The 12,331-nt window shown below is 37.2% G+C and overlaps 1 protein-coding gene and 1 long non-coding RNA gene across 3 annotated transcripts in view; one reads left to right on the top strand and one right to left on the bottom strand.

Moving 5' to 3' along the window:
- Positions 1 to 541: 541 nt before the first annotated feature.
- Positions 542 to 1,400, top strand: LOC134199158 (uncharacterized). The gene is made up of 2 exons (XR_009973520.1): positions 542 to 606; positions 725 to 1,400. It is a non-coding gene; the product is annotated as an uncharacterized LOC134199158 (long non-coding RNA).
- The window catches only part of LOC101742951 (gustatory and odorant receptor 24), a 30,785-nt gene continuing 19,460 nt past the window's right edge, over positions 1,007 to 12,331 (bottom strand). The window contains exons 1-5 of one of the 2 annotated variants that reach the window (XM_004931352.5): positions 3,668 to 4,605; positions 3,345 to 3,602; positions 2,972 to 3,250; positions 2,439 to 2,600; positions 1,007 to 1,320 (exon numbers count right to left, since the gene is read on the bottom strand). In XM_004931352.5, coding sequence (XP_004931409.3) covers positions 1,132 to 1,320; positions 2,439 to 2,600; positions 2,972 to 3,250; positions 3,345 to 3,602; positions 3,668 to 4,195 — 1,416 coding nt within the window. In that variant the 5' untranslated portion in view covers positions 4,196 to 4,605 and the 3' untranslated portion in view covers positions 1,007 to 1,131. Of the gene's footprint in view, positions 1,321 to 2,438; positions 2,601 to 2,971; positions 3,251 to 3,344; positions 3,603 to 3,667; positions 4,606 to 12,331 lie in introns of those variants that run through there. The other variant, XM_062669411.1, reaches the window with a different exon arrangement.

Raw genomic sequence — 12,331 nt, 5'->3', positions numbered from 1 at the left:
CTTAATATATCAAGAGCCGTGTTCCAAACTACATAAGAGCTGATGGCTGACCATCGTCCAGCCTTTATTTAAGTCCTTTGGGTTCTTATGGTCAGCACATTGCAAGACATGGCCTATTCCAAAAGTTACTACCATATTGAGGATTTAGTTAGGTCCTCAGGTAAAAGGTAAACCGTCAGCATGTTACTTCAAAAAGATATAACTATATATTTTATATTGTAGGTGGCGCGAGGACGAATAGTTGAATTATTAAATGTTATGTTGATGTTGATAAGCTACACTTGTGATGTTAAGTCTCTTTCGAAGACGCTCGGGTAGCTGTTACCCAAACTTCCTGGCTAAGTTCTAAAATTAGGTCATCGTTACATACTTCATCATAAGTATATAATTAACTATTAATACAGACCAACCAATATGTTTTTAATAATATTAATAATAATAATATTAAAGTCTGTGATCAAATTGAAAATAGATATAGTTTGTCTTTAATATTATTTGTCTGTACTGTAATTTTGGCAAAGTCTATATTACTCTATATCCTAATAGACTACCGTCTATTCTTTGACAATGACAATGAGAACCTTAATAATGTTCAACTTTTAGTATGTAGGTACATAATTTAAAATAATGATTATTATAGTCGAATTTCTACTACTGGGGGACTACTACTGTAACGTTTAAATGTTCTGACCTTCTGATTGCTTTCTTTATATGGGCATTTTAGTCGGAGACGTCTATTGGAACTGCAGTTGAAAATAGAAATCACACTACTGTAGAGGGTGATGTCCGACTTCTACGTGTGCACCATGTTACTGAAGAACGCGACTAAGTGTGACGGATTCTCTATTCTTCGAAAAGGCTGCAAGCTAGGCGAGTCACATGTTCTCTCAAAAAATCAGACTCCTCATGCTTGGTTCAGAGCTTCCAGAAGGCAACGCATCAACGTTCTTGGCTTCTTAATGGAAGGTCACACACATAGTTGTGGGATAAGAAATGAAAATCGATGAATGAAAGAACGGATTTATTAATGTAATTAAAAATTTTAACACTCCGAATTTCCCGCTAATCTAGTCGTAGATAAGCCTGGCCAGTTATAAATGAACAAATCGAATGAATTTGTATCCCTGGTTTTCAATCATTTTTTCTTTTCGCAAAAGCGCTCATTAAGGTTGAAATAGGTGAAGATGCTTCTGTTGTGGTGTCCGTTATATTTTGCACGTGATCATCTATGTTTGTTGGTATTTCTGGCTGCGTCGCATCCGGAATACTAATTTGGAATTGTAGTAACACCACTAAGTACGTCACCATTGTTGCTAGTAACTGTAAAATAATGTTATGTAAAAAGCTAGTACTACAAGCCAAAGTGTAGGTACTAATAAATGTCTGTTCCAAGGCGTCTATCTAATTGGGTTTCCAATAGCAATACCTAAAAAGTATCAATCTAATGAGCTAAAATACGATAGAAAACGGCCAGTCATTGCCGTTATCCATATGCTAGACTAACCATATAGTATTATGTATAACATACTGTATCGTCCGCTTATAAGTTTTTGATGGCAATGAAAGTAGGGGGGGGGTGTTATTCTTTTTCCTCCTTTTCTTCCCTTTATGCTGTTTCCATTCCGGCTTTTCGTATGTCATCACTGCACTAACTGTAATTTGGTAGGTAGCGCTTTGGCTTTGCCCCTGGCATTGCTGAAGTCCATGGGCGACGGTAACCACTCACCATCAAGTGGACCGTATGCTCGTCTGCCTATAATGGCAATAAAAACAAAACACCCTTCTCTCGCAGATCCTCTTTCACACAATCCATCCAAGTCTTTTTAAGATATACCACTCCTCACATTATATTGTATATATTGTACACATAATAATTATTACATTTTGTTTTTGGCATTAACAAATCAAAATAAGAACTGGTGGGAGAGTGAAGTTATTAATTTTTTACGCTGGAGGACATGTTGTGTCTTGTGTGTAGTGTCTGGTGTCTTGTGTCTGCATGCCAAGCAGTCTTTTTTCTGGTTCGAATGGTTGAAAAGCTGTAGGCTCCGGTAACCACCTCGTATGTACCAGATGGGTCTTGATCTATATTTACCATCTATATTAATAAAGGTGACATTACTGCTGGTCAGTGTGTGATAACGGGAAGTAACCTTGACAAATCTAGCTTAATTGTTATATCTTAAAGGAACCCGTAATTTCAAATGAATAGTCAGGATTTTACAGTGTAAGATATTCTGACCTTAATTTCCTTGACGACTTTCTACAGCTATAATATACATATGTATAGGCGTTTCGTTTGGAAGAGCGTCAAAGTCCTTGTTTCAATGTAATTTGTCTACGACAATGTGACGAGGTTTACGATGTGGTATTTAAAGAAACAATTAAAATTAATGACAGACTAACTGTGAAAAATAGAATAATGCTGCTTCCTTTACCGATTTGAAAAGAGTACGATTGACGTCAAAAAATCCTCCAAGACTGATCTGAGATGGATTCATTTCAGTGGCTCGAAGGAACATGTTCACTTCAGTTTGTGCATCTGTGTTCATCCACGACAGCTCCACCATTAACAGTTTCTTTTGAAAGTTTGTTCTCACCTTGTAGTACATACATAGATTAAACTTAATAGGTACATTTACAGGCATACTTAAGGATGTTATGTTTACTGTTGGTTATATATCGTTTATAAGTATCTTACAGCGCAGATTTAGATAGATGTGAATACCAGATACTTCTATTTTAATCTAGATATTTAAAATTTGGTGCCTAGTATTTACATGTACCTCGAGAAGATAGAACTAGAAACCAGTAGAGGTGATTTCTTGATTAAATTGAAAGTAAACTATGTGAGATTTGAAACGTGCCGCTTTAAAACTTCACTGAAAGAAACGGAAGATAATAATTCAAATCTTCCATATTTTGCGACACATTAAAGATTAGATTGAAATGTGATCAAATATCAACTTACGTTATGAGAAGCATAATGTGCTTCGTCACATATAAAGAAGAGTAGGAATACACTGCAAAGAGCCGTTAAAGCAAGACCAATGTCTTTTGTTCCAAAGCCTTCGGAAATCTTACTGAGTAGTCCGTAAATTGATAGAGTTATTATTAAAAATAAGTAGAGATTGACGAATGTGAAGGTGTAGCAGTTCGCGACTCCAGTGTTTCTGGCTAATTTGCTAAGTCGAAGCCACAGGGCGCGGTATTTTGCAACTTTTCCTGCTGGCCCTACGTGGCGAAGGGCCTAAAACATTAAAATGTTGTTTGGTTAACGTTACTAAATATTCGCGAATAGCTTTAGGTATATCTGCAGAATCTCAAATGCTGTTAATACTTACTTGTTGAAAGTCATCGGCTAAGACGTTGGCACAAAGACTTAATATCTCGCAGAGAAGATACCAGTATCCACCAAGCATGTACGTCAAAATTTCAAGGAAAACGTAAGGGATGATTTGCGATGTTTTAAAATGTACCATGGTAACATGCGTCACTATAACTGAAGTGGTTGATAGAATAGGTATTATAATTGCAATCAATAATGATTTTTTGTAGAGTTTAACTGGAAGAATCCGATTTGAGAGTTGCTTATATGTTACCTGAAAAATAACAATGTTTAAGTACATTTATTTGGAAGCAAGTAATCTAACACATCACCATTTACCTCAAATTGGACCCAACCGTTCAGAACGTTGGCAATTTTACGTGTTTCATACCATAAAATTGGCACGACAGTCAACGGGAACAGATACACGGTAAATAAGTATTCGATGACGGCTTCTTCAAATTTCCCTTCGGAGTTGCGTACAATTTGAACTTTATGAAGAGATAAATACGAAATATAACTAACAAGAATAATAAACACGGTGAGTGAGTAAACCATCGCAGGTGATATAAAATGAAATTCATTCACCCCTGAAGTCGTTCTGGTTAAAGGAAGAACCCCCATTATCCTGAGAACCATGAAAACAGGTTTAATGTTTTCATAAATTATGTCCTTATTAATAAATGGATCTATTAGATTATTCTTCATGGGTATAATCGCATTCGGAGAGTTGACTTTAGGTGTAGGCGCTGGTGATACATCCAGAAATATGGGTTTATTCTTAGATTTCGCCTCCGTTTGCACAGGAAAACCGTTAGGAATTGGTACACTAGTTCGAAAGAAATTATTTTTTATTTCGAAGGACATTTTCGAAGGTCCGTGTTAGACTTATCTGAAGTTCATGTGCGACTGAACAAATTTGATAGTTAACATTGACCAAGTGAAGTTTTTTCTCGAAAAGACGTAGCTTAATGACTTAAGGGAGGTGACTCCTCATATTTCATTGGTTGACAAGTTGATTGTGGCAAGTCAGCTATTCCTCGTCCTTGCATTAAATTTTCAGAGTGCACTTCACCTTGAAATAAGACTTAGGTACGTTCAGTTCTTTTTTTATAGAATTGACCTCATACAATCTCCGTAAAACATAATTATATGTTCATAAAGCTGGAATATAATTTGTTTTGAAACGGGAAACTTGGTTATCGGCCATACGAGTTAATGTTTCTAATTTATCGGTTAAAGTTGTTCTAAGCGTAGAAACTTTGTTATGTATTTAAGAACCTAATAAATACGCACTGAATATGAATATAAGCTTTCGATACTATAGAAAATTATTATTCAAATCTAATAGTAGTGATCCCGAAATGAATACGTGTGATCACAAGGTTTGTAATTAAACGATGATTGTACGATATCGATAATTAATTTGTTTTTATCCGTTGCAAAATTTTTAATCAAATCATGTTGTTTCATATAGTTAAGTACAGTATTTTAATCGAATAAAATCTATTCGATGTTTACAAAATTAAGTGGTTCTTACACAACGAATAGGTTGGGCATTCAATTTGAAATTGGATAATTTTAATTATAATTACACTTAACTTTTAATGTTCTAGATTCAACGAGCTTACATATGTACCTACTTGTGTTTACCGAAGCCCATAAATATTACAATGTGAAAGCCAGTAAGTACGCTGAGGTTTGAGATCGAACCCTCAATTCTAATAAAAAATGGCTCACTCTTGAACCGATACGCATGGGTGATTTCGTATAGAAATAGATAAGAAGATCATTGTTTTTTGTGTCGTAAGAGAACTTAGTCTACGGCGCAGCGGAGTCGATACAGCATTGATGGTGTTTGAGTGAAAACCTGGAGGAGAAGACCTGGTCGCCCTGTACACACTTGGCAACGCACCGTAGAGAGCGAGATGAGGACTACCTGCCTGACAACTTGTGAGAGCCCTATGTTCCAGCGGGCTACCCTAGGACTACAACAACAAGAGATCTTTCTGTCATCAATATGTTGGAAGTGGTATGTGGATGAGATATAAACTTATTTATATATTCTCACTGTTGCTTTTACAAAAAGAGAAATTGGAAAGAATTATGGAGAGATAGGTATACGACAAGTAGCAAGGGACAGGTTTACGTACCAAGAGATCTGCGAACTTGTACCCATGTCTTTGTGAGACAGGACCATGTTCGCAGACCCCCTGAAGCGCCCTATTCTGGTGCACAAAAAGTATTAAAAGGCCAGGAATTTTTTTTCAAGGTTGATCTCCAGGGTAGAAAGGACAACGTTTCAATAGATCGTGTGAAACCAGCTTTTATAATTCATCCTACTCCATCCCCAACAACCACTTTGCTGTCTGCACCAGAGTCTGAGAAAAGGACAGGAAGTGGAAGACGAGTGCGATTTCCGGATTACTACCAGGCCTAGTTAGATTAGTTCAGAGCTTCGATCGCTGTAGCCATCCCGCAGGGGAGAGATTTGGCAGTAGCCATCATTTTCGCCCGCTCGGTAGACCGACGGTCCGAATATTGTTATTCGGAACTTGTAGGTATATATGCAAGCTTATATTAAAAATGTCTTAAGCGAGATTCAGACATTTGTCAAATATCTTATGTTGTATGATGGCTACCGCCACAGAATAATGACGGCAGAGGTGGCATGGTGTTTATCTGTGAGACGTTACAATATAATGTACCATAGGTCATTACGTTATTTATAAGATTTTTAGCTTTCATTATTAGAACACATCGAATTTTAACTCCGGCGCTGTTGTCTCGCTTGAAGGAAGTAACAAACAGACCATTGAAACTAACTATAAATCAGGTTTGTTTAGAAAAAACAATTTTGAAGATACAAAAATATACCATTAACCAACTCCAGTTATTTCAAAAGGTTAATAAAATTACATTTTATTGTCACACATTGTGACGATAAATATTACGACGTTTGGAAACACCTGCCCCGCGAAACATAAACTTAGTCGATAGATACTTGTCTCAGCGAATGAATGTCGATGCCTTTTATGGACCGTTAAGGTTTAGGTAGGCAATAAATAGAACTCAACAGTAAACAGTGTTGCTGGGCGATGGACAATAATAAAAAGTGATAATATTGACGCACTTACCAAGAGCACTTTTCATTAGACGAGGTTTTGTGGTCTTTGGTTTCAATGTAGTTTTAGACAATATAGCCTATGCCTCACGTTGTTTTCACTCACTGTATTGAACAGTATATGTGCATCCGGTGCATTCGTGTTGAGCGACGCACCGGTGTTCGAATCTCAGGCGGGTACCAATTTTTCTAATGAAATACGTAGTAGGTACTCAACAAATGTTGAATAATATCGTGTATAAAAATCAAACCCGCAAAATTATAATTTGCGTAATTACTTGTGGTAGGACCTCTTGTGTGTCCGTGCGGGTAGGTACCACTACCCTGCCTATTTCTGCCGTGAAGCAGTAATGCGTTTCAGTTTGAAGGGTGGGGCAGCCATTGTAACTATACTTGAGACCTTAGAACTTATATCTCAAGGTGAGTGGCGCATTTACGTTGTAGATGTCTATGGGCTCCAGTAACCGCTTAACACCAGGTGGGCTGTGAACTCGTCCACCCAACTAACCAATAAAAAAAAAGAGATTGTCTGTGATGCAGAATATACATAAGTGCGTGTTCTCCGGGCGTAATAGTTTTTTGTATACCGTAACATAAGTACTGCATAATTAGGAATTATGTGCTCCCAGGTTCGGGGGACGGGATAGTATTAAATTCCAATTGTAGAGCATTAAGCTTAGCTTAATAATATTGTAGCTGTGTTTATTTTAAACCTTTTATTATTTTTACTATTATTATTACTATTATTTATTACTTGTACTATTGTTGGATTTTAACGTTGGCAGCCTCCGGGGATAGCTGGATAGCCTCCTAGGCTACCGGTGAATAGGTATGGAAAAAAGCAACCTGTAAATCACATTCATGCAATATTAAACTGCGATCGTTTAATAAGCCATTATTGTACCCAGTGTACCTATTATTGTACCCATTATTTTACCTTCGTCGGCGTACGCACGTAGCTTCAATGCTATAAAAATGCAAGCTTAACGAAGTGTAGTCTTACGTGCTTTTGCAATTCCTGTAATCAATACTATGCAAGTAACGTGAGGTAAAAAAAAAAAAAAAAAATTCTAGCTAAGCAATAAAAAATGTTGTAGAATTTTGTTATTTTTAAACATACATTCAGTGAGCAGGTATGATCGGTTTATGTGTTGAGAAAAATTTAATCGACATGACGTCTGGCGTACGTTAATCAAATACCGCCGGCTGGTATCAATCTTTCTAATGAACTACGGATTTTACTCATATTTACGAAAGACGTCCACGATGAAATTGTAAAGTTGTGTAAATATGAAACACATAAAAAATCGCATAGGTAATTGAGACATTGAGACAGAGAGTTCAAGTCTCAAGGTGGGTGGGTGGCTGCATTCACGTTGTGATGTGACGTGTATGGCCTCCAATAAACATTTAAGCCCGCGTGGACTGTGAGTTCCTTCACTTTTGAGCAATGAAAAAAAACAAATGTTCAAAATTAGACGGGGTAGTGACTGTGGTTGAAGTAAGCTGAGTTGTGAGATGATACGAATATACTCCTATTACGATTTTTTTCCATCGAATAGGTGAGCTCAGGGGGTCCTAATCTGACAAATTTGCGAACACTAGCCCTAGTAAGGGCAGTGCTTCGCAGAATCTACCATCGGATCGGAAACGCGACCCACTAAGAAGATCCGGCGAGAAACTCAGTCGGCTGTGTGCGTGTTAAGCGACGGGTTCGACGAGAACGGTGACCGGTGCTTAGGGTACCTAAAAGCACCGATAGTGGATCGGGAAGATCCGAAATAGGTACGTATTTTGGGCAGCGGTGACTGTTTACGGTCCGCAGGTTCAGGTACGTAGTTACCGGTGGCCACGATACAAGGTTTGAGGACGCTAGAATGTTCTCGACGCATCGAAAATGATAAATGGGGATATTGACTAGGAACTATCTGTCATTCTATACAAATTATTATTTTCCTATTATTCCTTCTTCATTTAAGATTCCCAGCCTAAACATTTCGTATAGGAAAAAAGTAGCAGCTTGGGAAAGAAAGAGCTAGAAATACTTACCGGATTAAAGTGGTTGCAATCGTTTAATTATTTACTAACTGCCGGTTAATAGCTTTGTAAGTGAATCAACTTTAATGGTGTCCCTCTTGGCTGACTGGAGGTTTCCCATCAGTGTATCCCGGCCGTCATCAATTTACCTTATACTCGATTAACCTCGGCGCGATGCAGATAAATTTGATTGTGTACGGCTTAGGGACATCTGGATAACCATTCTTCTAATGGCCTTCCTGGGATCACTCGCATTTATTTTGAACTGTACTCCTGCATTTAATGAAAAATTTCAAGATACGTTGAAGTCCCACTGGTTGTAGAGACAATCGCAAGCCGTGTAGCTTTCACAGTTCCATTTATTTCTATGTGCATCAGTCACACTACACATTTGAAGGGAAACACAAAGTGGCCCTTGAATTGGTTCGCCAACTTCAGTAGCATACAACATGAGACGAATAACCCAGCAATTCATGAATTCGCCGTGCGGGTACCAGGTCGATAGTATTGCTGAGAGAGGAATTTGCAGAATGCTAGTGGACTTACGACCTTAGTGTATGTAGGTTTAAGAGGCCCCTATCAATACCCATTACGCTCACCTCCATTTTCCATTAAAAACAAAAAAATAACCTGTAATCGTAATAATCAAGTGTATGTATCAGTGAAAACGAAATCGAAAGTAGTTCAAGTATTTCGCACAGATAAAATCTATTTACGATCATAATATCATATTGAATATTTCTAATCGATTGAAATTTAGATGGAAAATCCTGACATTAGAGATATCCGAGGAAGCAACCAATTTGTCTAGCATATTGAAATCCCGGGATCCCGAGCAGTATTCAAGTGGTCTTTGCGTCACTCACACCCGTAGGTACTTCAATCTTATTCCGTTCCGATTAGGAATGATTATTCATTAAAGTTTCGTGTAATTTAATATTTGTGTATACATATTAGTTATAATATTCTTGTGTAGTCTAGGCAATTCAAATTGTAAGATAAAATCGATGAGAGAAATTGTGCAGAAACTTTCAATAATGCGCGTTGTAACCATAATGTTCTGTCATAGACTAATTTCTTGTTTTTTGTCTACGTTTCACGGTTTTGCTTGTCGGCTATTGACTTTTATTATACCCAGCTGCTATCGGAGTTTCAGAGGAGGTTTCTAGTACAGCACCGACGGTAGGTGTGTAAGTGGGCGTGTGTGTGTGTGTGTAGGTGTGTGTTCTACGAAAAACATGTAAATTTTTCAAACGGCTGTCTCGCGTCTATTTTATTTCGGCTTTTCTTTTGACACTTTATATCGCCACGAAGGCTTGCCTTTGATGAGTAGTAGTAGTAGTAGCAGTAGAGTAGTATTGAAATATATAGACTGGTGTGTTCATGTGTGTGAAGAAGCCTTAGCGAAGAAATCTGAAAAGCATTATAAATGAAGTTTTAAGAATTTATTAATGATATTTAATAAGCATATGTATAATATGTATCGATCTTCGAATCCTGCAGGCAGGTACAAATTTTTATAATGAAATACGTACTTGACAATTTTATTGTTCGCGATTGACTTTCACGATGAAGGAATAGCATCGTGTAATAAAAATGAAACCCGTAAAAAAAATATTAATTTTCGTAATTACTAGTGGTAGGACGTCTTGAGAGTCCGCGTGGGTAGTACCATCAACCTGCGTATTTCTGCCATGAAGCAGTAATGCGTTTCGGCTTGAAGGCTGGAGCAGTCGTACTGTAAAAAGTGAGATCCCCTACTACGAATTATTACGCAAATTATAATTTGGTGGGTTTGATTTTTCTGGCACAATTCTTTCTCTTTATTCTTTCACCGTGGCAGTCAATCGTTGTTTATTATTATTAAAAACTGGTACTTTTTTACGAGATTCGAACACCTCTACATCACTTGATACGAATGCACCTGGCGTTTTATTTTTTATGCCACGACTTGAGGCCATTTTAATTACGATACTCTAAATAAAAATATGTAGTTAGTTTTTACTTGATTATTTTTATAGAATAGAACGACTCAAAACAGTCACAGTATTCGTGCTCAGGGAAGACAAGAATGTGTTTTGGAAATATAATAACCCACAGACACAACCCACTGAGTTTGGCTCGTAATTCCGATTCGGTGGTAGATTCACCGAAGCATTGTCCTTGCTAGAGCACATGTTAGCAGACTCTTATAATGAGCCACATGAGCTCGCTCATACATAGAACGAAGCCATAATAGCTTCCCGAGGGTACTATTGGTGGGACAAAAAAAAAAGATAATAGTTTTCGTAAATCGTGTCTTGAAATTCTATTAACTTATCATGATTAAAATCTGCTGTGCTGATGTGATAAAGAGTCGAGAAGAGCGGCTTTCATAATTTAATTTGACAGCCCACCTTAAGTATGTTTCAGAAATCATTACACGACGATAAAAGCGGAGCCAGCCAAGGCTCATTAAATTTGCGAGGACCCTTTTTATACCTTAGAAAGAGCTGACCTCAAAAGCTAGCGTAAAACGTTATTTTTCCAATAAATGATTCTATCCAATAACGATCTTTTCTTACGAATACGTAAAAATAATGAATTGTCAATTATAGTAGATTTTTGATGTTGTCTTACTGTGGCTAAAATATATAGGCAGCTGATTCGTTTAGCAATTTCATACAAATATTTGACCGAATAGTTAATTAATTTAATAAGATATTGTTTTTTTTTCGTTTTTTCCTACCTATGCTGATAGCCTTGAGAGGCTATTTCAGCTTCACCCTAACGTGTAGGTGAGCTCACGGGGCTCAAACCGGAGTGTTGCTAACACTGGCCTTTATTAGCAAGATCAGTGCTTCGCAGAATCTAGCACCGGATCAGAAACGCGACCCACTGAGAAGATCCGGCGAGAAACTCAGTATGCGGTGTCTATGGGTTAATTCGCTCGTCGAGCCTTTCATCGCAAGCGACGGGTTCGACGACGACGCTAACCGGTGCTGGTGGTACCTAAAAGCGCCGTTAATGGATCTAAGTTAATCGTATCAAAGAATATAATGTGTTTACGATAAGTCTGCATTTAAAAAAAACGTATTCGGATATTTTATTTCAAATTCAGAATTTTAAAGCGGTGCGAAATTTGAAATTCAATAATTTAATTTGTAAAGTCCCGAATTTGAAGTTCATAAATATAATAACATTCCACTCGCAGTTTCGACTATGTGAACTACTCTTATACCACACGGGTACAACCTTGCGTTCAATTGTGATAAAAAAGTATTTTTACTATAAACAGGTATGTTTTTTTCCGGAATTCGAACTATAACCATGCTGAGTTTCCTTAAAATCGGTTCAGTGGTATGGGCGTGAAAATGTAGTCATTTGTGAATTCAACTAGACTTCTTTTTCCAATCTTGGAGCGAGCTTAAAACGCCTCTTTTCTGTGGGCTGATAGATTTGTTGGGGGGCCTAGGATGGCAAAAGCGAAAATCCCATCAAGACGCAGAAACAAATACTTGATCCAGCTGCGAACCAGTTCTCAATCAAGTTTGATACCTATTCACTTGCTAAGTAGTACAAGTGACCGAACATCTTTCTTTGTGTAACAACTAGGTACTTCATCACATAACTACATATTAAAGGAACGTTTGTTCTATGCAACTATTAAATTAAAAGTGTTTTGCACACTAAAACATTGTGAAGTATATAAGTAAGTACTTCATTTATGTTACACAGAAAATAATGTTTAGAAAACATCAATTATATTGTGGATAGGGATCATAAGCATTTAGTTAGTATAGAAGCGTACCTGTCTCCAAATAGTTGTAGGCTATCTATTAATGTAACTTAAATACTTATGT

The sequence above is a fragment of the Bombyx mori genome, chromosome 7, assembly GCF_030269925.1.
Source record: "Bombyx mori chromosome 7, ASM3026992v2".
Classification (NCBI taxonomy): Eukaryota; Metazoa; Arthropoda; class Insecta; order Lepidoptera; family Bombycidae; genus Bombyx; species Bombyx mori.
This window is presented reverse-complemented; position numbering and strand designations above follow the sequence as displayed.